General features: G+C 47.3%; 6 protein-coding genes and 1 non-coding gene across 7 annotated transcripts; 3 read left to right on the forward strand and 4 right to left on the reverse strand.

Moving 5' to 3' along the window:
* Positions 1-5,703: 5,703 nt before the first annotated feature.
* On the forward strand, positions 5,704-6,369 carry F5147DRAFT_773180 (uncharacterized protein; the record flags this gene model as incomplete). Its single annotated transcript, XM_041441424.1, has 1 exon — positions 5,704-6,369. One exon carries the CDS (start codon positions 5,704-5,706, stop codon positions 6,367-6,369), a length of 666 nt encoding a protein of 221 aa, XP_041293448.1.
* A 6,032-nt stretch (positions 6,370-12,401) lies between these two features.
* F5147DRAFT_156054 (uncharacterized protein) lies at positions 12,402-13,782 on the reverse strand. Its single transcript, XM_041428320.1, has 5 exons — positions 13,453-13,782; positions 13,301-13,406; positions 13,129-13,247; positions 12,935-13,076; positions 12,402-12,883 (listed from the first exon to the last, which is right to left on the reverse strand). Exons 2-5 carry the CDS (start codon positions 13,347-13,349, stop codon positions 12,480-12,482), a joined length of 714 nt encoding a protein of 237 aa, XP_041293449.1. The 5' UTR covers positions 13,350-13,406; positions 13,453-13,782; the 3' UTR covers positions 12,402-12,479.
* A 903-nt stretch (positions 13,783-14,685) lies between these two features.
* F5147DRAFT_773183 (uncharacterized protein) lies at positions 14,686-15,577 on the reverse strand (the record flags this gene model as incomplete). The annotated part of the gene is made up of 5 exons (XM_041441425.1): positions 14,686-14,964; positions 15,021-15,103; positions 15,156-15,285; positions 15,337-15,464; positions 15,520-15,577. 5 exons carry the CDS (start codon positions 15,575-15,577, stop codon positions 14,686-14,688), a joined length of 678 nt encoding a protein of 225 aa, XP_041293450.1.
* A 454-nt stretch (positions 15,578-16,031) lies between these two features.
* F5147DRAFT_t76 lies at positions 16,032-16,112 on the forward strand. Its single transcript has one exon. It is a non-coding gene; the product is annotated as a tRNA-Gln (tRNA).
* Positions 16,113-17,129: 1,017 nt separating this feature from the next.
* Positions 17,130-18,642, reverse strand: F5147DRAFT_156105 (uncharacterized protein). Its single transcript, XM_041428321.1, has one exon. It carries the CDS (start codon positions 18,461-18,463, stop codon positions 17,318-17,320), a length of 1,146 nt encoding a protein of 381 aa, XP_041293451.1. The 5' UTR covers positions 18,464-18,642; the 3' UTR covers positions 17,130-17,317.
* A 3,104-nt stretch (positions 18,643-21,746) lies between these two features.
* On the forward strand, positions 21,747-22,665 carry F5147DRAFT_693030 (uncharacterized protein; the record flags this gene model as incomplete). The annotated part of the gene is made up of 1 exon (XM_041437226.1): positions 21,747-22,665. A coding segment is annotated over exon 1 (716 nt), but the record flags the coding sequence as incomplete, so codon positions are not given.
* A 266-nt stretch (positions 22,666-22,931) lies between these two features.
* On the reverse strand, positions 22,932-23,658 carry F5147DRAFT_156140 (uncharacterized protein). Its single transcript, XM_041428322.1, has 3 exons — positions 23,312-23,658; positions 23,095-23,256; positions 22,932-23,047 (listed from the first exon to the last, which is right to left on the reverse strand). Exons 1-3 carry the CDS (start codon positions 23,417-23,419, stop codon positions 23,003-23,005), a joined length of 315 nt encoding a protein of 104 aa, XP_041293453.1. The 5' UTR covers positions 23,420-23,658; the 3' UTR covers positions 22,932-23,002.
* Between the last annotated feature and the right edge of the window lie 201 nt (positions 23,659-23,859).

Raw genomic sequence — 23,859 nt, forward strand, 5'->3', positions numbered from 1 at the left:
CCTTTTGGCTATGGTACCTGGGCAGACTTCCTCGACGCCTTCTCTTCATCCTTCAAACCCATCGACTCTGCAGGTACTGTGTTATACAAGTTGCACAACATAAAACAAGGCAATGATGTAAATGAGTACATCAACACATTCAAACAGCTATGCAGTAAAGCTGGAGTCACGAACTACGCTGCCAAGAAAGATTACTTCCTCCGCAGTCTGAAGTGAGGAGTCGTGCAGAAGATCTGCGACTCTGGAGACATCCCCTCCACCTTTGACGGGCTGGTAAGGAAAGTTGTAAATATGGAATCTGCATATCAACTCCTCCTTGCCCATCGCTCCCACCACCAGAATCCCCAGAACAGCTGAAAGCCAACCCCATGATACACTCCCAACTGATCCCATGATCCCAATGCCATGGACGTGGATTGAATGACCGAAGAAGCTAGAAATGAGCACATGAAGAAAGGGTTGTGCTTTAAGTGTCATAAGAGTGGTCATCATGCCAATGATACTGCATTCCACCCACGAACCACTGGAGATATTCGAAAGAATGATAAAGGAAAGCAACCGGTAAGGTGTACAGAACCTGATGATGAAACCAGCAAGATCGAAGATTTGGATGATGAAGATCTAGAAACCAAAAGATTGGATTTTTAGAGCGGGAGCCTACCACAGCATTAGACCTCCCATATATCAATGTACGTACTGTCAATAATGTAGGAAAGACCAGAGAATTTAGGGTGCCGGTGTAGGGATTCATTTCTGGCTAGGCTTGTAGAGACTGTCTTTACCTTACCTTATGTTGGCACTTTGTAGCTTACATAATGAAGTTACCTTTTCACCAGTTACCAGTATGAGTCTGAGTATTCAGCAAGTTTCTATCATATTTCCTCTCCTCTGAGCCTTGAGCCTGGTCCAGAAACCCTTTAGGGTTGAATAGCAGCTAGGTTCTTCAAGACCCAACATTGTTCAGACTCACCATCTGAATTGTTGTACCTTCACCGGTCACCGTCTTATCCTCTGAACATTGGAACAAATCACTGGAAACCACTGCCGTCATTGACACCAGCGCAGTAGCCACATTTATCCATTGGATGTTTGTCAGAAAACACAAGATCCAAACCCACGAACTATCCCGACCAATCAGAATCTGAACTGCAGACGGGGAATACTCGAAACACACTGTCACACACTTCTGCCACCTCGCAATCAAGATCAACGATCGGGTCATGATAGGAAAGTTCAATGTCCTCAACATGAGCAACAAAGATATGATCCTCCTGGGAAAACCCTGGCTAAATGACATGAACCCTGACATTGATTGGACCAATGACACCCTCCAATTACCATCCACTCCTCGATCCCTCCACCTTGAGAACATCTACCGAAAGAAGTACGGCCTGTACAAGAAGACCTCTGTGACAGGAGAACTAGAGAAAGAAGGATTCCGTCCCACGCATAACCCACTGCCTATGAACGGCAAAAGAACCATTGAATGAGTTAAGCAGAAAGAAGAGGAAGTTTTCCATGATGCCCTAGAAGAACTTCCTCCTACTGTCCCTGACCTCGCAGTCCCACCTCAGTACGATACCAACTGGGATGTATGGGATGATATCCCCACCGAACCCCTTGAATGCAACCTCTTCCTTGCCAGGAAAGTCAATGACCCTGCCACCTACCTCCTCAATGACAATGAGGTTCTCATAGAATACACCCAAGATGGTAGGTAACCCTTTTCGAAAACCTCACCTTCGACACCCCCCTCACTTGCGACGGCACATCTGCTGCTGAGATCCGCCATATGGCCTCCCTTACCCCGCTCAGAAACCACTGGATTCTCAGGAAGGCCAAAGAAGACGAATATCTGAAGACTAGCAACAAAGCTCAGGAGTTCGCCCTCAAAGACGCTCAAGAAAAGAAAAAGAAAACCTTTGAAGAACTTGTCCCCACCTATCTCCACGACTTCACCGATATTTTCGCCAAAGATGGCTTAAATATACCTCCCCCCTCTAGACCGGGTGTTGATCATAGGATTGAAACCAAACCTGGTTACATCCCAAAATCTGCGAAAACCTATCCATTATCCCCAAAAGAAACTGAAGCTGTGAAAGCTTTCTTAGATGAGCATCTCACTAAGGACTTCATACAACCCTCCAAGTCGCCCCAAGCGAGCGGCTTCTTTTTCATAGGAAAGAAAGATGGCTCTCTCAGACCCTGCCAAGACTATCGATTCATTAACGAATGGACGATAAAGAACACTTATCCTCTCCCCCTGATTCCCCCTCTCATTGCAAAGCTCCGTGATGCAAAGTACTTCACCAAGATGGATGTTCATTCCAGATACAACAACATAATGATTCACCCTGACGATCGCTGGAAAGCAGCATTTACCACCTCCTTCGGACTCTTCGAGCCAAAAGTCATGTTCTTTCGGCTGTGTAATTACCAGCCATGTTCCAAGCCTATATGAACCAAACCTTCCAGAAAGAAATAAATGAAGGATGGATGATCGTATACATGGACGATATCCTTATTTTCTCGAAATCCCTAGAAGAGCACCGGGAGAGAACCCGCCGTGTGCTCGAAATCATCCATAAAGAAACCCTTTTCCTGAAACCTGAAAAATGCCTTTTCGATGTCCAAGAAGTCGACTACCTTGGTATGATCATCCGCCCTGGCCAGGTAGCCATGGATCCCGCTAAACTCTCTGGAATCAAAGATTGGCAGACTCCCACCTCAGTAAAAGAAGTCCGATCATTCCTCAGATTCTGCAATTTCTACTGACACTTCATATCCCATTACTCCGACCTCGCCCGCCCCCTGATCAACCTAATCAAGAAAGATGCTAAATTTGAATGGACACCACCTTGCACAGAGTTGTTCCAGAAGCTGAAGCAATGTTTCCTTTCTGAACCTGTCCTTCAAAACCCTGACCCCTCTCGACAATTCGCCCTCGCAACTGATGCCTCCCTTGTAGCCACTGGAGCTATCCTCCTCCAGACCGATGAGAATGGAGCATACTATCCTTGTGGATATCTCTCCCAATCCTTTAACCCTGCAGAATGAAACTACCAGGTATACAACCGAGAACTTCTTGCCATCATCCATGCCCTGAAAGCGTGGAGGCATTACCTTGAAGGAAATCCCCACCCTGTGATAGTGTTCATGGATCATAAGAATCTTCTCTACTTTCGCTCCGCTCAGAATCTCACCTGCTGCCAAGCATGCTGGCAATTAACCCTGAATGAATTCGACCTAGAACTCCACCACATTGCAGGGAGCAAACTTGCTGCCCCTGATGCACTTTCCTGCCGTCCTGATCGCTCCACTGAAGCCTCTGATAACAGTGATGTCACGCTCCTCCCTAACTCCTTGTTCGTCTGCATCCTTGACACCGACCTCGCCCAGTCCCTAAAGGACTCCTCCTTGACCCTCTCTGATCTGATTATCCTTGCCACCCAACAAGCCCTCAACGGGCTGAATGCTCCCCCCATGAAATCTGCGCTCTCAGATTGGAAGATCGATGATGGAACCTTATTTTATAAAAACTGTGCCTATGTCCCCCCTTCACTCCGTCACCAGATCTTATCACTCCACCATGACCACCCCACTGCAGGACATCCCGGTGTAGAGACTCGCGCCTCTCAATGCGGAATATACGGCCCTATTACCCACATAATTCCCTACATGTTCCAGCTCTTATCCGAAGGATCAGTCATACGTGCTCTCACACGTGCGCCCTACGTATGCGCCTCGTTTGCGCGCCTTACACGCACTCGCGCCTTTCGCGCGCGCTCGTGCGCCTCCCCTTAGGCCTTTGTGCCCTTGTCCATCCGTCCATCCTATGTCCTCGCTGATTTACTGGTGCGTTATTCTTATCCCTTTCACTGAATTGACGTACCTTCGGTCCGATCTCTGCGCTTACATACAGAAAGTCTATCATAGGCTTTAGAATATATTTAGAGTTGATATGGTTACTCGGTTCGGTACCACGCTCAGAAGCGCGCCGCATAGCGTAATCTCCCTTCTTAAATAGAGGGAAAGTTCCTTTTAACTTTCTTCCTTCCCTTCTCCCTTATCTGAGTATACTGCAAATTGTATAGTGCACCTTAGTACTTGAAATCTGATTATACTTCACTATTCTACCATCGTTCGCGCATCTGCTATACTTGAACACTCTCCCCCATCGCTCAAAAGCACGCTTCTGCATACGCGCACGCCCCTCGCATCTTTCGCTCATGCGCGCCCCTTCGCATCGCTTACTCGCGCCTACGTGCATGTTATCTTCTCGCGCCTTCGCGCGCCTGTTACCGCCCGTCTAGTTGGCAAAGACTCCCTCCATTACATTAAAGAGGAGCTTCTCTCAGTAGCTGTCCTTTGGGTCGAGTCATATTCTCGTATCCTGGTCTTACTGTAGAACCCCCGTTAGCTTTAACATTTCACCTATAGTCAAGATTCCTCACCTTCACCGGCCACTTTAAGACAGAAGAACTCGTTAAGCGAGACTATTGGTGGCCTGGCATGGGCACTTTCATTTGAAAATATGTAGAGGGTTGCACCCTTTGTCAGCAAATGAAACCCAATATGCACCCCTCTTCCCCACCCCTAAATCCCATCCCTTCAACTGCACTTCACCCCTTCTTGCAGATCTCCGTAGACCTAATCACCAACCTCCCAGAGTCCAGAGGTTATGATTCTGTCATGGTCGTGGTAGAACCATGGCCTTACGAAGGGGGTAATTCTCTGTCCCTGCAAGAAAACCATTATTGCTGAAGGAGTCGCCCAACTCTTTTTCAAGAAAGTCTTTCTTAGGTTTGGCCTCTATGACAAAATCATCTCCAATAGAGGACCTCAGTTCGCCTCAAAACTTGCAAAAGAATTCTCGACTATGAAGTTGCCCTATCCACCGCCTATCACCCCCAAACTGACAGACAGACTGAATGTCTGAACCAAGAATTAGAAACCTATCTCCACATCTACTGCTGACCCACACCTTCTGAATGGGTCAAGCATCTGCCTATGGCAGAATTCATCCATAACCACCGAAAACACGACTCCCACAATGCCTCTCCATTCTTCCTCATGATGGGCTATGAACCCTGAGGAATCCCTTATGCCTTCCCTGAATCTTCCATTCCCGCAGCAGAAGACCGAGTCAAACACCTCCAGAAGATCCGAGAGGAAGCGATAGCATGTCACAACCTTGCAATGCAATGCATGGCTGATCAGACATTTGGAAAGAAGTTTGTACCCTGGAAACCCAAAGACAAAGTTTGGCTATCTGCTGTGCATCTTATCATGCACCTCCCCTCAAAGAAACTCGCCCCTAAATGCTATGGCCCTTTCGAAGTCGAAACTGTCCTCTCCCCTATCACTTTCAAGATCCGACTTCCCCCTTCCTGGAAATCACACCCTGTCTTCCACGCTTCTGAACTATCATCCTATGAAGAGACAGAAATCCACGGACCCAATTACCCTGAACCTTCCCCTGACCTCATCGATGGACATGAGGAATACGAAATAGAAGCCGTTCTCGCCCACAAGTGAAACATAAAAGGAAAACACCGCTTCTCCATGTCATGAAAAGGGTACCCTAGCTCTGAAAACTCCTGGCTCACTGAAAAGAAACTCGCCAATGCCCAAGAAACCCTCAAAACCTATAAGAACCACCTCAGACTTGCTCAATTCCTCATCTGACCACGCACAAACAACATGCCTAACTCCAAGAAATCCTCTTCTTCCTCCTTCTCTGCCTCCCTTGAATCCCACCAACTGTCACTTGCCCTCGCAGAAAGACAAGCTGCTGTTGAAGCTGCCCTCCTATCCCGCGACTGTATACTCCCCTTCGAATCATTCTTCTCTGAAGATCTTGATGCATTAGCTCAGATCAACATCTTTCGTGCTGCAGACCTCACCATCGCCTATACCAATACTATGATGCTTGATGACAAAGCTAGACTCATCGTCTCCCAACAAGTAAAGATCAAATACCTTATTCTTAGACACCTCATGGACAAAGGGATTGAGACTGCCATGTCTCTCTCTGACTTCCCCAAACCTGACGACTACCTTTGCTCCTCCCACTATTCTATCACCTGCTCCCCTGAACCAATCACTCAGACTGTCCCCATCTCCCCTTCCTCCTCCTCCTCTGATGATGATGATACCCCCATTCCAGCACCTCCCCGCTCCCAACTTGCTGTCCAATCCCTCGGAAAACCCCGCCAGGAGTGCAAGAAGAAAAGAGAGACCCTCATCTTTGGTACCGGTGTAGAGACTCATGCCTCTCATTGTGCAATATGGCAGTTTTCACTGGGGAGTACATGGCACAAACTTGTAGCATCACTCTGTGTGCTACCCGCAGCTATCTCTATATGAGGCGCAGCTTTCCCGCGCAACGCGCGCCATGCGCGCGTACCTTTCCCGCGCTTCACAATGTATATGCGCGCGCGCTTTCCCGCACTTGAGCGCCCTATAGCGCCAGCCATCCGGAAGCATCCATCCACTGTCCACCAAGTTCCCTAGTGCGTATATTTCCATTTCTCACATTTGCTTATCGTTCCATCTTTATTTTTATCATGGACCCTTACTTACATATATCTTTACATACCTTACTCGGTAGCGCTTCGGCTCCGCATGACAGCGCTTAGGCGCCATACTTAAGCGCCAGCAGTACATACTTACTTACTGACTTACTCTCCCACCAGAACGACAGAGGACTTACTGGTTACTACCCACTATTTACCTAGCAGAACATAGTAGAAATCTATTTGTTTACACCTCGCATCTCTCTTCTCTTGTCTTACATCATATCATCACTTAAGCAAACTCACTCTTACTCTCTCTCGTATCTGTATACACGCGCACGCTTTCCCACGCTTCGCGCCATACACGCGCGCATTCCCGCGCCTTGCGTGCACCTGCGCTTTCTCGCGCTTCGCATTGGCCAACCAGTAGCGCTTTCAGCGCATACCTCTAGATCCTTGCTGCACTCGCTTCCCCTTTAGGGTCGAACGCACTTGTCGTCTCAAGTATAGCAGACTAGGCAACGCACGACCTTACAACAATTATAGATACAGTCAGGAGCATTGTTCGTGCCTCGCTGTATCGTTGAACCTTCACCGGCTTATCCCGCCCTATTTGCCCCACTCCACCCCTTCTTGATGAAGACAAAGAGTCCACCCCTGCATTCATCCGTGCCCCCTCTGAGGAAACCTTTCGCGACCGCAACAGCGCAGACTACCCCACCATCACCTGCCGCTACTGCAATGAGGAAGGGCATCGTCAGATCAAATGTCCCAAGTACTTTTGTTGTGTATGCATGAGGCATGAACCATGCCACCTCTCAGCCAATTGCCCTGACCTTCACGGCACCAAAATTATCTCTGCCAAACCAGGCACCCATGCATTCCACTACCAGCTCAGGCTATGGGAAAATGAGAGAGACAATGAGGCGGATGAGTATAAGAACCAGTTCGCTAAAGACACTTATTTTGACCCGGAGCTTTACCAGAATTGTGAATGAAGTTGAGAACTTCAGATGTTAACAAGGGGGTAATGTTACAGTAACCCATCATTTTCCCATCATCACCTACAGGACTACACATGTACTATACTTCCTGATCTCCGTCTCACTTCTAGCCTACCTCATGTCAACCATGAGGACTTCCTTATTTCTGGTTCCCCTTTCTTGTACTTCTACAACGCCTCTTGGACTGGTCCGTGCATGCTTCTTTTACATATATAAACCCTAGCTATTCCCTGTATTCTCCTTAACTTGAATCTACTCAGTTCTACCTGATACCTGACTAGGACCTGAGGGTGCCTTCTGATCTAGCTCTTTGAGAAGAGACTAGCTATTACTCAATCACTTCACCAGAGTTCTACCTCTGGTCGTCGTTATCCGATACTGTACTATTGATCTCCTTTATTGGAGCAGTTACGGAAGACTCTATCTGAGTTCATAACAGCTACTAATGCTACTAAGGCCACACAATTCATCAATTCTATCATCTCCAGCACTGTTTCCACTCAAACCATTGATAATAATTTCAAGGCAACAAATATTAAAGTTATAATCAAGAAGAAGACCCCTCATTCTAGCCTATAGAAAGAGGAAATAAACTTTAGCTTTAAAGCACCAGTATTAGACTGAAAGAGGACTGGAAAAGGATTATCTTATAAGATTTGTGTTGCTCACACTCCCATCTGCATACTCATTGAAATCCCCCATGTCAATGCTAGCCCAATGCTCCAACTATTGGATTATATAGAAGAGTATAGACAATGCACAACAGACTCTACTGTAGGTACTGTATTCAGTATATATTAGTCATCTGGAATCTCCCATTTTCTACGCTACTTACACGCATCATTAGTATTACCACTTCCCTCAGTCTTTCTATCTGAGACTGAGGGTATGTCCATCTTTTGTTACCTCTACAGCTAATACTGATTTCCAGTAATATACTTACACACTCATGTGTCTAGTGTGTTTCCACAGGTTATGAGCCCTGGACCGCTCCTCTAACTCACCTAGTACTTGAAGATTAGAAGCTCTTGTTAATGGACAAATATCTGTATCCTCTACATGAAAGTACATCCCTGTGAAAATGTCAGGTCCTCCCAGAAGAAGAAAAACCTCTGGTAGCAATAGTTCACCACCATTCCTTGGTACTCTGCATCCAGCCGAGTTCTCTCAGGTACAAACTAAGGAAGCCAAAGCTGAGATCTATGACTCAGAACTTAAGGAGGAACCATATACCAAGTTCTCATTGCCTAAGCCAAAGAAACATTGATGCAGCTGCTCATACTCGACCTCATCAACAGAGTCTTCAGACGATGAGGATAGGCCACACTGGACACTGTTAAAATCAGTTGACAAATTTTGCTACTGTGACCTCCTGAAACTGCCTCACAAGTTATCACCCTCAAACTACATTACCTGGATGACAATGATAGAATCCACCCTCAAAACTGCCCACCTATTTGGTTACTGCAAAGGAGAAATCAAAGTCTCAAGCCTTGATAAAAACAAGGTCCAAAGACGCTGGACAAAAGCAAACTCACTTGTCCGCTCGGTTCTCACAACAAACATGACTGAGGAAGTGGTGGGGCAGATAGGGCACATCAGGGACTCATCAGAGATATGGAGCAAGGCTCGTCGCCTATTTGCAGGGCAAACACTTACAGACTGGACCTTATTGATCATGAACTTGATATCAATAAGATACCAAGAAGGGGAAGATGTGGCTATACACATAGCAAAGCTAGGAGGTTACCATTGAGACCTATTCCTAATATGGTATGATATCAATGACACCCTGTTTGCTGCCTTCATCCACATATCCATGCCATCAAACTGGAATTATATCTTCACAGACCTACCTGCCTACTACACTTTGATTGAGGTAGAGTGCCGGATCAAGGATGAATATGGGACATAGACCAATCAGGCAGGGGGTGCAACAGCCTATCAAGCTCAGTACACACCAAAAGGCAAAGACAAGAAAGGAAGCTAGCCCTTCTGCAATAATTGCCAAAAATCCAGACATACCATTGAGAAATGCTATTTGCGAGGAGGTAGAGCTGAAGGCCAAGGGCCAAGGCAAAAGAAGAAGCAGAGAAAGTTAGATAACAAGGTGAAGAATAATGGTTGTGAGAACTGCAAGAAAGCCAGTACGAAGTGCTAAGCCAACCAGGCCATAGCTACAAGCAATGCATCATCAGAGAAATCGGATTCAGAATCTGAAGATAGCAATTCAATGTACATGGCATTCAGTACAGCATCATCACACTCCAGATTTGGATGGATACTGGATGGGGGATTAACCACCCACCTATGCAAGGACTGCTCAGCATTCATCTTATTCCAACCAACCAAAAGATTCATGACATTAATGAGGGAGGCCCACAACGCAAGGTTGAAGACATTGGCACTGTCAACATCCTTGTCAGTGTAAAGGGCCGAGCAGACAGAGTAGTCACCCTCAAAGATGTATGCTTCACACCAAAAGCACGTGATAATCTGATATCGAAAAGCCAGATGGATCGAGCAGGAATGTCCATTCTAAAGGACAATGGGAGGATACTGATCCAAAAGAAGACTGGTGAGATCATAATGGAAGGCGCGCTCTGATGAAGCCTCTATGAACTCAACTGTGTCATTGCACCACCATCCACACCCACACCTAACATTGCATTCACTACCCAAGCCCACCCATCCCACGACCTTGAACTCTGGCACCATCGTTTCGGACACCTTAACCCTAGAAGCATCATCAGGCTTAAGAAGCATAAGCTCGTCAGTGGACTCACTCTTCAAAAGGAGGGAGAACTCAGCCTCTGCACTGGATGCACAAAAGGAAAACACCCCCAGGCCCCTTTCCCAACAACAGCAAAATGTGCCAAGAAAATCCTTGAACGACTCCACATGGACCTTCAGGGACCATTCGACAAGTCAATCCATGGGTACTTCTACACCCTAGCAGTGGTTGATGACCACAGTCAAAAAGGATGGAAAGTCTTCCTGGCACAAAAGTCAGATGCGGCTGAGGAGATCAAGGCCATCATCGCCCAATTAGAGACACTCACTGAGCAAAAGGTGAAAATACTTTGATCAGACCATGGGGGTGAATTTATCAGTGGGGAACTGAAGGCATACCTAAAGTCAAAAGGCATCTTGCAGGAATTTTTGGCACCGCACACACCACAGCAAAATGGTGTTGCAGAGTGCTTCAATAGAACGACACACAAAAATGCCCTTGCCATGCTAAAAGATGCCGAAATGTCCAATGTGTTCTGGCCTGAAGCACATGAGTATGCCTCATACACTTGAAACAGAAGCTCCACCAAAGCACTGATAAAGAAGACCTCAAATGAAGCATTCTACAGCAAGATACCTGATGTTTCAACCCTCTGCATCTTTGGGTCATGATGCCACATTCATGTCCCCCCTGAGTCACAAAAGAAGTTGGATGTGCACTCCATTGATGGAATCCTCTGTGGATTTGAGTCAGGCTCAAAAGCATACAAGGTATGGGTACTGGGCAAACATTGCTTCATTGCTTCATTCAATGTGATTGTGTATGAGAAAATTTTTGGCTGCTCGGACATTCCAGATCCCACTCCTAGCAAGGGGGTGACAAGGGAAGAATCCGCTAAAAATATCCCTATCAGCCCTAGCAGCGACACTCAAACACAACAAATGCCCATACCTCAACCTGCTTCCACACCCCTGCTTCAGCTCTGTTGAAGCAAACCTGTCACTCATCCATCATGGAAAAGACAAGAGAATGAGCGGCAGAAGGTGATGAACAAACGACAGCGAGTGGAGACAAAGGCCAAACGTGACGCAACAGCAAAGAAGGTCCTCAAAAATGCAGAACTGGTTGACCTTTCCCCAGATGGTGAGACTGCACACTTGGCCTACATGGCAGCCTACGGGGATAGCACACCATCAAACTATCACCAGGCTGTGAGATGCCAGGATGCAGACAAATGGCACAAAGCTATGCAGGAGGAAATCAATATGCTAGAACAGAGGAAAACTTGGGAGATAACTGACCTGCCTAAGGGACGAAAAATTGTTGGATATCATTGGACATGCACCCCAAAGCATGGCCCAAGTGGAGAGATAACGCGCTATAAGGCACGCCTTGTCGCACAGGGATTCTCACAGATACCTGGGGTTGACTACAACAACACTTTCTCACCTACAGTTCGCCTCGAGTCTCTCTGAATCATCCTCCACATAGCAGCATCTTACCAGTGGCCATGAGGACAAGATGATGTCACCAGCGCATTCCTACACAGCTATCTCGACCATGAGATATACATGCACCAACCACCAGGATTCAAAGATGGTACAGGCCATCCTGTCAAAGTCCTGTGGAGCCTATACAGCTTCAAGCAGTCATCAATGCTATGGTACAAGCATCTGAAAGACCAACTATCATCTATCGGATTCAGACAGTGTGAGTCAGACAACAGATCTGTCTTAGAAGTCATGTGACACGTGCATCAAGTACATAACACTGGCAAGAAATTGCGAGAGGTCTACTTCCAGCTCAATTGAGCAGCAGCTCGGAGCGACGAAGGTAAAGACAACTTGGCCGTTGACTTTCAATATTGTGGTCTTGCCTCACTATCTCTGCACCAACAATAACCATTGATACAAGCATTTGCAAGTCTTCATCCTCCTCTTGCTCTACCATTTCCTCATTGTTCATCATCACAAACTGTAGAGTTTGAGTATCCATAATAGCAAGTAAAGTGAATTTATTATATGTGAAGTGACTACAGTTTAGAAAGCTGCATAGATTATCAGAATATCAGTGATTTCCAATTGTTTACGAACTCCGGTACAATCTATTCTGCATTATTTTGCCCACGGCAAGTCATCCACTCAGTGCACAGCTTCAAACAAATCGTGAATGAGTTCGTATTTTCGTTAACAACATGATAATCACGTATCCAAGGCACGTGGTTCAGTACACCATCGCCCACACACCTGACAACAGACTAACACCCATACAGGCTATCGTGAATATCCCAACAACCCGCTTCAGTCCAAACCATGCATAAGTGGCGATACCAAGAAGTGCCAAGATAAAGCCGGCGCCACTTAGCACCAAAATCGTAAAATAGCACCGAGTCAGGAGATCCAGTGGTGGAGTGGACGTCCTGGATTGGAATCGGACCCCGGAGGGTATTTGAAGAAGGGACTGTACGATATACAAAGGAGGGATGGCTTTAAGCAAGAGTTGCTTTCCATTAACGTTTTCGTGAGGTGAACCAGTATCAGGAAGTTTTCCCAGTATGTCGGTAGGGGGTATTGTGTCTACCGTCTGGTATCGAACAAGAAGGAAAGACGCGATATATCCCAGAATTGCTAACACGGGCTGTAAGCGCTTCGTATTTCCCCGAACATCGCGGCACTCACAAGCACAGACATGAAAAACGAGGGCACCAGTCAAACATGCATACACGAGTTCCTGAGAGTCTAAGCTTGCATTGACTGTTACCTGCGACGATACGGAGGTAAGGGTGAAGAGCTCTCCATCGATGGAAGCAAGAAATGTCGTCTGAGGGGTCGTTCCAGATTCATGTAACCAGAGTCGCTGAGCAACGACTTACTATAAGAGTGAGTGTCTGGATCCGTTGCATCCATGCTGCCACAATTGTCGAATCGTCTTCCGTGGGTGTTTGCACATCCTTTTGAACCTTGCCGCGGACTTGTTCATCTCGTTGAGCATCTGTGCATTCTCAACATTTCTGCTGGATTGATAGAATGTTGTCAAGTACATACCAAAGCTAGGTCCAGCCTCTGCTCGTTCGAGATCTCTTTGAGTGGACATTGCAGATTTACGTGGGAGAACAAAGTTGCGTGCCGAGTATCCTTACGAGTTGGCTGCCTGCAGATCCAGTTAGTGGATATAAGCTGGTCACAAGATTCCTCACCTAAGTGCAACGTTGCAACACTGAGCACTACAGAGTGTCCACTGAATCGACAGGTCTTCTGGGACCCACTTTATATACGCATTGCGCCCTACTCTCAAGGAAGTCAATTAATCGACCGGTTGCGCCGCTGCGGATCTCAAGTTGGCGTTGATTATCATGGGAACGACGTAGAGGAAGCTTCGATGGGGTCCACGAGAATGCCCACGCTGCCATCAGTGGTACCTACCTAAGTAGGCTGACCGGCACGCTGCCATCAGTGGTGTCAGCCCGTGGCCACAGGCAGTTACGGATCATGATACGATGCTTAAGCGCTTATCCTATCGCTCATCCATGGCGCATTGAATATTTGTGAAAAATTAGAATGACTTGTCTGCTATCACACTGTGTTCTAGTTCGGAAGAACGCAAAGTGAGTCACCATCAGTGTGATTCGAACAGTCGCCACCAGCCCTCGACTGGCGTCTGATTATGGCAAACCATGTTGCATCGCGATCAACACACTAACTCATGCTTGCCTAGTAGCGGCGCTATGGCCACGAGGCATTAAATGGAAGATACTATGATGCATATAAGTATAACTTGGGAAAGGCCATCAGATATTAATTTAGAAGTCTGAGAACACGGTTGCGTACCGTAGAGCGACCGTACTACATAAGCCTCAAAGTCGGCATGGCAAGTGCTCAGTTAACATGATTGCACGAACGCCAGCGTTGGAGATATCGCATTCACCGTAGCTGAGGAAATGAAAACAACTTGAAAGAGAGACCGGTCGCTACTTATCTCGCCAGCTTCAAAGTTGTCTCGGATGCGTTGACAACTTGAGAATTAGAAGAACGTAACAGGCCCCGGCAATCCCCGCGACTAGCATTTAGAACCTGTTTTACTCACGTGGCAATAAGACGCTCTAGGCCCAGACTTGCCCAGTGCCCGTCATGCAAGCAAGTTCCCAGGATATCTGCGAGCACCACTGGACAGAATAGCCTTGGCAAGCCGCCCCGCTGTTTTTGGGCTGCCGCGCGAGCGCAAGCCCTCAGCTGCAGATGATGACAGATTCAAGACACCTTGTCCGTACAGTAAGAAGGGTGGTCTGTTTATCTACGCTACGATGGTCATGGATCCTGCATCTGCCACTGGACATACTCTGCAGGCTATCAGAGAAGTCGTCTGTCGGTGCCGACACTTACTAGCTTTATCAAACTTGGGAGAATCTAGACCTGCGGTTAAAGTACGTGGTTTATAGCACCGCCCACACAGACGCCACGACGCTAACACCAAGACAAACTATCGTGAATATCCCTACAGCCTGCCGCAGTATCACCCATGCGTAACCAGCGATACCAAGAAGTACTAAAATAAAGCCAACACTACCTAGCGCCAAAGTCGTAAAATAGCACCGGGTCAGGAGATCCAGTGGAGGAATGGACGTTCTTGATCTAACCTGGATCCCCGAATTCAATGGCATCTGAAGAAGGGTGTTAGCGGCATCAAAAGGAGGGGTGGTCATAAGCATTCGCTGCGTCCCATGCATGATCTCAGGTTGGTGCAAATCAGGATTAGAAATTTGCCCACCTCGGTGTTCTTTGTATCAGAAGAAGCTACATCACCAATCTGATACCGAATGAGAGCAAAAGATGCCACATATCCCAGAATCGCTAAGTCAGCTCGTGAGCACCTCGCACTTCCTCGAACCATCCCGACACTCACCAGCACAAACATGGAAAACGAGGGCGCCAGTAAAACACGCATAAACAAATTCCTGGGCATCAAGTGTCGGCTGTGACGGCGTGGAGGTAAGCACGAAAAGTTCTCCATCGATTGAAGCGAGAAATGTCGTCTGATGGTTTATTCCAGAAGCATGTAATCAAAGTACTCAGCAATGACCTACTATAATGGTGAGCATTTGGAGTCGTTGCATCCACACTGCCACAAGCGCTGAGCTATCTCTTGACATTGTTGCGACATTCTTTGAATCATTTCTAGTCATGACGCGGACATGCTCTTCACGTCGGTCATCTGTCATAGTTCTTGAGCATTCTGCCAGATCGATAGAATGTTATAGTGTGCATACCATCATTTGTGTGCTGGGCACTAGTACTAGGTTCCGCTCGCTCGAGGTCTCCATCCATGTTCTAGCTGACCAGACTTTACCTGCAGCGTTATGCGCGTGTTTGAAAGCCTGGAGCATCCGATTAGCGAACAATAGCCTAGTCACAAGAATCCTCACGAGCCTGAGTATCCACTGTGGGGCTTGACTGGGTCTGCAGTCGACCAGACTTCTCGGACATACCTGTTATATGATTTGCGAGGAATGCTTCAATACCCGCAAGGTATTGATTGGGAAATTAACCTATGCGCTGCTGTGATGCTTGGTGCTGAGTTTACTGAAATAGCTTGATTCTAGAGGTGCGCAAGTTCTGGCGCGTTAGTGGTATATGGAGTATGTGAATGCGGTAGGACAGCATCAGCCGTCAGTAATAAGCAATGGGGAATAACCTAATAGTGAATCGATGCTTTTAGAACATGTATTTGAATTTTGAAAGAGATGTCTTCAACCACGTAAATTTCCGTCCCAAGACCGCCGGCGTTATAGTGTAGTGGTCATCACTTGGGATTTTGATAACACGATTTCCCGGAACCCAGGTTCGAACCCTGGTAATGCCTACTTTTTGATTTATGATAAGTAGATGGTATCATACTCGATCGGATTTCCTTGTTACTCCCAGATATTGATGTTTCACTAGCTTTGTCGTTTCGTTCCATGAACCAGTAACCAGCAGTTGTCCCATGTCCCATCAGGAGAAAAGTCCAGCAAGAAGATTAATTGGACTCTGGAGTGGGCTTTGATGCATGATGAGTTGGGTAAGTGATAGGTGCCAGACGATGGCCTCTTCACATTTATTGCCGCTTGCTATCAATTAGTAATTACCCACTCTGTGACGCCATGCCAATCTCGACACCTCCCTGCTCTTCCTCAGCACAATATCTGTATTCAAGTCCTACACACGAAGTGTCTTGTCGCAGGGTTCCCCAGATGGTTACGGGCTCGACCGACTACCGTCGCGTCCTTTTCATGGCCTTTGAACTCTCGCAGGAGTGTCGTGATTGGAAATTTGGAATGAGCTTCGACATTCTATCGGAGGTTGATCGCGTTAGTCGCGATCCAAGTGGACTTTGGAGGGATTGTGGGTCTCTCTGAACATTCCCTAAGCTGCAGAGGTGCGTGTATTGCGTGTTTTATACTACGTCAACCTGCCTCATTCCCATAGATACCTGGCAGAACGCGAGGCTGCTTACCTCCATCTATGCCTTGATTACTGTTGTGGTTATAGCAAAATTGCATCTTGTTGTCATATCCGCCATCCTCGACAGTATACCCTCCCAGCGCCTCAGTGCATGTAGGCATCCGACTCTCTCAAAGCTTCCAGAATGTATCTTGTCGCATCCAATCGAGCAGTACTAGGCACTTCCCGGCGCGCTTGATTCTGACTATCTATCTTGCACGACCACATGAATATGGTTGTTTTTCGCATCGAGCAGCTAGCTACTCCAGCACATCCCACGCCAGTCATTCGAACGTATGTATATAGTTTCGTGCAAATATCACCCCTTCATCGCATCGATTCCCAAGACCTGCTTGAACGAAATGCGCAAGTACGCAACTTTAAAGAGAGATCGTAAGAGTGTTTTATCGCTATGTACACAACTTGCAAACTTGAGATTCGGTGATCTAGCTTATGACTCATATATGATAGAGTTTGCGTCCTAGGCATTGGGTATGAGAAGTGTACAGTAAGTGTCCGGGTATGAAAAGTCTATAGTAATTGTACAGTAAGAGGGAAAACTGATTGCGAACAGGCACTATGGTATCATGTCATATTAACATCCACACTCTCTTTGTACCCCTCATCGTCAGTTAATCCGCAGGCCCAAGCGTTCTCCCACGAGAAATCCAATCGGCAGAAGTGTGTCTGCTTACGTGTGACCTCGAAGGAAAGACCATTCGTTCGAATGTTCTTCTCTCCAGGATTGGTCATAGAAAACGGCGGTGTTCCCCACGGGAAGGATTGAGGGTCCTGCTTGTACAGGGGAGCAGACACATTGAGCCGCTCCACATGCAGGTCTAGTCCCCTGCTAGGATCGATGTATGAACGCATGCTGAATTGGGGACCGAGATGCGGATAGACCACTGAAAAGGTTTGAAGGTTCGTCATCTGAGCCCACGCAATCTTGTCCATCCAATACTGCAGCGAGGATCCGGTGGATCTTAAGCCCCTGCTGATGTCACGAAAAAGATCTGAAGACACCTCTAAAGCGGGCAGGCATGTGAGACGGGGGATTGATGCGAGGAAAATGGATGGTTTTTGATCATAGTTGAAGGGAGACCAAGAGCCGTTGGAACTCATTATCGTCAGATTCTGAGTTTTTCCAGGAAAAGGGTGGTATTCGTGGTCGATATTGAGATCTTCATGAGTGGTCCACGCATCTTCCACGATCTGAACAAGAAGCTTCAAATGCTCAGAGTCAATTGCAAGTACTGGTACAGCAAGGATGACCGGATGCAGTATGCTCAAGCTCAGCTTGAGCTCAGACACGGAGAGGCTTGGCCAGTGGTGACTGATCCACATCCTCTTTATAGCAGAGGTATAGTCCAAGTAAAGGTCGCTTTCTTTCTCAGCGTACGCTTTCTGCATAAGCAGAGCATTTGCGAACTTTTTCACTCCATGACCTCGGAGAAATACCGTGTGCAGCATTTTGGGGAGGATGATGCGTCTGAAAAGTCGAGAGACACGACATAGGGAGACGGCTGTCGAATAGAAATTTTTATCGACATGTTTCTCCCCTGGGAAAAACGTCAGCTGGGCTGCATCTTCGAGGATGGGAATGAGAAGCTCCATAGGAAGGTTGCCAGAGTGAGAGCGGATAGGAGGCTCCATGACAGAAGAGTAAGATGCTAAGCTGGTGAGAAGGAGCCTGCCTTTAATACTTTCCTCATCAATTGTGGCTGGGACCATAAGTTGTGACCCGGTGGCCTATAGCAGAGTTATTGTTCCTTCTAGGTCGCACAATGTGCTCTTGTCCTGTGGGCACTACTATTTTTAATCACCAAATATCATTATGACAATGATGTGAATGTGGCACGTACGAGATGAAACATATTTCCAAGTCGATTGAGTGGTACTTGCCATGTTTCCCAAACTGACCCCATAGCACCCCGTCTATGTGAGTTACATTTGTCATCAAGTAGATGCAAGCACGCAGACGCAGCCAAGGCACTGACGAAACGGTCAACTTGATGGATGAGGATCTCTGCGTAGGTGAGTTGGTGTATGAGTTACACCTCTATCTCGAGGCTGTTCGACAATGAGTGCTTAGTTGAGGTTGAGGTGCAGAAGGATTTGAAGACTGAGTCAGAAGTACCAGGTCGACTCACATCCACACAGAAGACGGTGTCGCAGTATTTCATCGTGACTTGAGTAAGAGAAACACGAAAGTGAGGTATATCGAAATTATGAGGATTACACTGCAAGAGTATGAAGGTAATTTGTACACTAGAATAGAGAATTCATGATCAATGACCGGTAACAGACGACAGCAATACAACTACACACCAATACCAATGAAAACAATTCTTTTCCCGAGCATTTTCTTCTTGGAACATGTAGCATGCTGGCCGCTTTGTCAAGTCCGTGACAACACCATCCTCTAAGTCCTGGAACGTATTCTCGTACAATTTGCTTCGACGACGTGTTTCACGACAGCCTCCTCGACCTCCCACAGCGAGCCAACGACGCCCTCGAACCGTGAAAATTGCAGTTCAGTTGCATGCTGGATGACTTCGTTGGGCATCTGATCATCCCCGACAGTAATATTTCATGCTGATAGAAACGCAGCATACGAGCTGCGTCAGAGTTCATATCTCATTATGAAATGAAAATTGTGAAGTTGAGTACGGTCCTGCTTACCATGGCAAGTAAGGTGCAACCAGGTATTCTGTTGCACAAAATAGATATGAAGATGATATAGAGCGACTCACCTAGGCTCTTCCAGTCTGATATACTGGCCCTCTAAGTTACCAGGCATGATGATGCGGGTGATGCAGTAACATGACAAGGAACGAAGGTGGGCTGAGTGGTGGGTGGGATTATCAGCTAGTGGCCGTTGAGAATGGTCCAGCAGCTGCGCGTGTCGTAGTGTTGGAGGAGAGCGGATAATGGAGATATGGCGGATGTGCATGACACTTGTAGAATGGGAGTAACGGACTAATCAGATTAATCAGAGGTGGTAACCGCTGAAGGTGATGACAAGGTTCGGGGTGCGAACTTGTACTTGCCTGTATCATCCAAAACTATCTCGGTGCATTTCGGAAGGGCCAAATTTATACAATAGGCGTTACTAAACTCTACTACAGAATCATCAACAGGACGTTGGCGTAGTTTATCATGCAGGCCCTGGACCTGGCTAGCTACGTACAATGACAGCGACTTACAAATAGAACGTGCATCATGAGAGTCAGTCATACATCGTCAGCCATAGCTATCAGACCCCTCTATCAGCATCGACATCCCACAGAACACACCTCCCATCAACCATTCTAACTGAATACTGCGGCTGGTCCCACAGCGGGACCCACACTCTCGCAGTGCACTTCCTCACATCTGCACCCCACTCACCATATTTCGTGCCACCTGGAGTCAAAGGACAACAGCAACATCATGACATTCAAAAAATACCTCAAAATTCACCAGCACTCGCAGCAGCCATAAGTGGCACCGAAACCTAGACTGGTGACCAGCCCGTCTATGAGGCAAACCGAAACCACGGGTATGCCAGCAAGCATGTCACCGGCAAACAATGCACCTGCTAGCAGTACCAGCAGCGCAAGCGCCTCCGATGGTTGCAAACATCTCCATGGATTCGTTGTGGCTGAACTCGCGATTCCCGGTCACAGAGCGTGCTTCAAAGTGAAGCGGGAGGCTGGCTAGGTGCGTTGTCCAACGTTCTCCGAGCTTGAGGTGATTTTTCCAATTGGTGGGGACGCCTACGAAGAAAGCAACATGGATTTCTTCACTGAGGTTATTGATTACTGTTACGTCGGGCATCTTGGGTAAGATGGTAGAAAGTATGCTCAGGAACGACAGAAGTGAAGACGAGTCTTTATATACAACACAGACGGAGCTTCAAATGATTGTCAACGTTCATGAATGATGAAAGGCTATTGCTCCTGAAAGCCCCCTTTGTTCTATTTCATGCCTCACAGAGAGTAGTAGGCCGGCCGCCCTAAGTGCTCTGAAGTTTGAGCACGTCGACCTTGCCTATGAAGTCAAGGACCTTCAAGCTTCAAGGACAGAACCGAGGTGACGTTGACACAACACGTCCAGTAACCAGATGCAAGCATTTTAAGAGTAAGGGGAATCCAACATGGGGCATAGATGTGGGCGTTAGGAACCAGAAGTTTAAGCCCCAGACTGGCCCCAGAGTCGTAGAATACCGGGTACCTGGCAAGAGTCGGCTATGACCTGCTTCTTCTTCCCACCACTACTCTTAAAAACTCGAGCATGCGGTATCAAGGACTAAGTGGGTTGTCTAGCAATCACATGCACGGTAGAAAGCCAACTTGGTCCTGCGATGTGCACCATAAACATATTTGCACTGAGATTTCCTCAACTTCGTGTGATTCGGACCTGGGTTTAGCCTTCTTATACCGCAGGAGACGACCGTTATTTGCTACATAGATCCAGGACAGTCGAGAACTGAATGTTCACATCTAGACCATCCCAAAATCATTGGAATGACTAGCTTGGTTGGCCAGTCATCTTTCTAATGATTGACAGTGAGTCAGGGTGAGCAGCAGTGACCGCTTTGGCCTTTACTGATCTTGTGCTCTACGACATCTTTAGAATGCCACATCCTTCCCTCTCTCTCGGCAAGCTCAAGACTGGTAAAACACAGCAACGCCATCGCAAGACCCGCGGTGCAAACACTGAAATTTCGCCCATCAAACTTAGTCACCTTTTCAAGTCCATTAGGCACCACCGTTTGAAGGGAAAGGTCGCGCTTGAGCAGCAGACTACTTCAGTCCCATCACCCCATCCTGAATATGATATGAGCTTGTCACCTCCTTCCAGGCACCCGCCTTACGAATGGAATGCCAACCATTCGAGTCTTCTACCAGGAATCAATAACACGCGCATCTTCTCACAATCTACTAGCCGGTCTACCACCACTGAACAGAGCATAGCTCCATCGGAGGAGTCGTCACGTTCATTGTTTGGTATGCGCCCTTCGAAGACCACTTCAGCTCTTCTTCCGAAAGCCCCTGTAGACCCCGTCGCAGACAGGTCTGGTGCATCCTCTGCATTGATATCATCTCCGTCCATGTTTGACCTACGTTCTCACTCGGCGGGCGATTACATCGTGCGACAGCTTAGTGCAACCCTAGAGAAGCTTTCGCTGGGCGAGAGTCACTATGCTAAGCTTCAGGAGAACATCTCTCCAATCAAATCCCTGAATACCTCTTCTGACATGATCGTCTCTCCTGCTCCCCATTGGTCTGCCAAGTTCAAAGACTCGCCTGCGTCTGGGTACCTTGCAAACTTAAAACAGCAGTTACAGGAGAAGCGATGGCTGTGCAAGTTTGCTCGCTCCACATCAGCAAAAGCGCACGTCGCCGTCGCACCCACCATATTCATCACGTCCGTTGATGGGAAGCATCCAAAACCGCTATGTTCCCCGGTTGGCCTTTTTGGACAAGCCAGCCACATCAAAGATTTGCTCGAAGGTCCTGCGCCTCAGCCGCTGCCGCTAGCCAATTCCCCGTGTCCTGATGACCCATTCAACGCGGATTCGTACGCATATAACCATCCCTCTCAATATGATCTACCATTGCTACCTTCAACGCCGACAGGAGAAGTCACTGACCCCGCCTGGTATCTGACCGGAACGCCCTCTCGTGCATATCCTGAACTCTTCCCATCTGGTGGGGAGGAACTCGCAACAGCCCTGAGTGCCACCATCACCAATCCGTTTGATCTTCCGCCTTTCTCTGTACCGTTCTTGAAACAAGGCCTTCTCGACGCTTCGTTTTATGATAATTGAGGCGGGTTGTGATGCTGAGAATTTTTTGTGGGTGTGGTGTTGTAGTCCAGTAGGTTCTGAAGCCGCTGAGCTGGTATGTTCATGTCCTGAGTCCTTAAGTTGTCTACAGATTCCTTGCCATGTCACTTCCTTCTGGATCCTCGCATATGCACGAGACGAGAAGTTGTTGGTACGTCGCAAGATGAATAAAATCAGCGCATTTGCCAAACAAATATTAACGCAAAGTTGTTAGCATGCTAGTGGGTGCAGTAAGTAATCGAAACGTGCACTGTATCATAGGATTTTCTATGTCTGAACAATTCAGCAAGATATAAATGTAACGCAAGAGAAAGGAGATAAATCATAATCATGATTCAAAATGCACGAGATCCTTGAGTACAAATAACAGGTAGATTACACTCCTTCGAATTGGGCACGTCAAAGCAATGTTTCTTCAGGGGGAAGTTCATGGACCTTTACACACTCACAGTGGCGGTACAATTGACAGCAATCCCACCACTCTATGATCAAATGTCAGTGTAAAACAAGACCAGCGTCGGTGTCTTACATAGTACTGCCCGGTGCAACAAGCAGTCTCGTTGATACACGCTGAAACGCTTCCATTATCCGTGGTTTTGATAGCACTGCATCCGTAGCCGATAAGACCGCTTAACCCAGACTCGCTGATAGAATATGCAGCGATGATTTTTTCAGCGGTTGTTGTGTTTGTCTGTTAATATTTAGCATGTTTGAAAGCCTTTTCCAAGACAATGATCATGACACACAGTCGTGGTGTTGGAGCAACACATAGTTATTCCTGAGTCACAGGAGTATTCCGCAGATGCAAGAATCGGGAGAAGAATGGCAGAAACTATCAGAAGTAAAGACAGCATTGGATTTTGACCAGGGCCCAGGGTGAGGAAAGCTGGGTAGAGGCTTGGTAGAGGCTCCCGCCGAGCTCCCTATATTTATCGCCACAAGACTTTGTAGATGTTTGAGTTGACGTGGGATCAACGAGGTTGACGACAGCGACGCAGCCAACGAGATGTTCTTCCTGCTCGTGGACCGAATAGAAGATATGCCATGTGCAAAATTTGAGGTGCGCTAGCATTACACTAGCGAACCATCTGGTGTGGATGCAGAAAGCCCCTGCTGATACAAATCAGCCAATCATTAAAAGCGTTGCCCATGAATAGGACTCGGAGCGGACGGGAAGTGGCAGTCATCTCTCTGACCTTCACGACAGGACAGGAACTGAGAAGGCTGGCAGCACCATACACAGCTAAGTCACGGTTACCCGGATTCAGCTGCAATGTGTAGATCTATCGCAGCC

Source organism: Suillus discolor, assembly GCF_016758755.1.
Source record: "Suillus discolor strain FC423 chromosome Unknown F5147scaffold_24, whole genome shotgun sequence".
Classification (NCBI taxonomy): Eukaryota; Fungi; Basidiomycota; class Agaricomycetes; order Boletales; family Suillaceae; genus Suillus; species Suillus discolor.

Excerpts from the sequence above, each read along its gene's own strand:
- F5147DRAFT_156054 (XM_041428320.1), bottom strand. The coding sequence starts at position 13,349 with ATGTCCACTCAAAGAGATCTCGAACGAGCAGAGGCTGGACCTAGCTTT. Across the intron at positions 13,248-13,300 it reads AGAGGCTGGACCTAGCTTTG|ATGCTCAACGAGATGAACAA; the intron begins GTATGTACTTGA and ends GAGAATGCACAG. Across the intron at positions 12,884-12,934 it reads CGTTTTTCATGTCTGTGCTT|CAATTCTGGGATATATCGCG; the intron begins GTGAGTGCCGCG and ends AGCCCGTGTTAG.
- F5147DRAFT_156105 (XM_041428321.1), bottom strand. The coding sequence starts at position 18,463 with ATGGTCCCAGCCACAATTGATGAGGAAAGTATTAAAGGCAGGCTCCTT.
- F5147DRAFT_156140 (XM_041428322.1), bottom strand. The coding sequence starts at position 23,419 with ATGCTGTCTTTACTTCTGATAGTTTCTGCCATTCTTCTCCCGATTCTT. Across the intron at positions 23,257-23,311 it reads GTTGCTCCAACACCACGACT|ACAAACACAACAACCGCTGA; the intron begins GTGTGTCATGAT and ends AAATATTAACAG. Across the intron at positions 23,048-23,094 it reads GTTGCACCGGGCAGTACTAT|AGTGGTGGGATTGCTGTCAA; the intron begins GTAAGACACCGA and ends ATTTGATCATAG.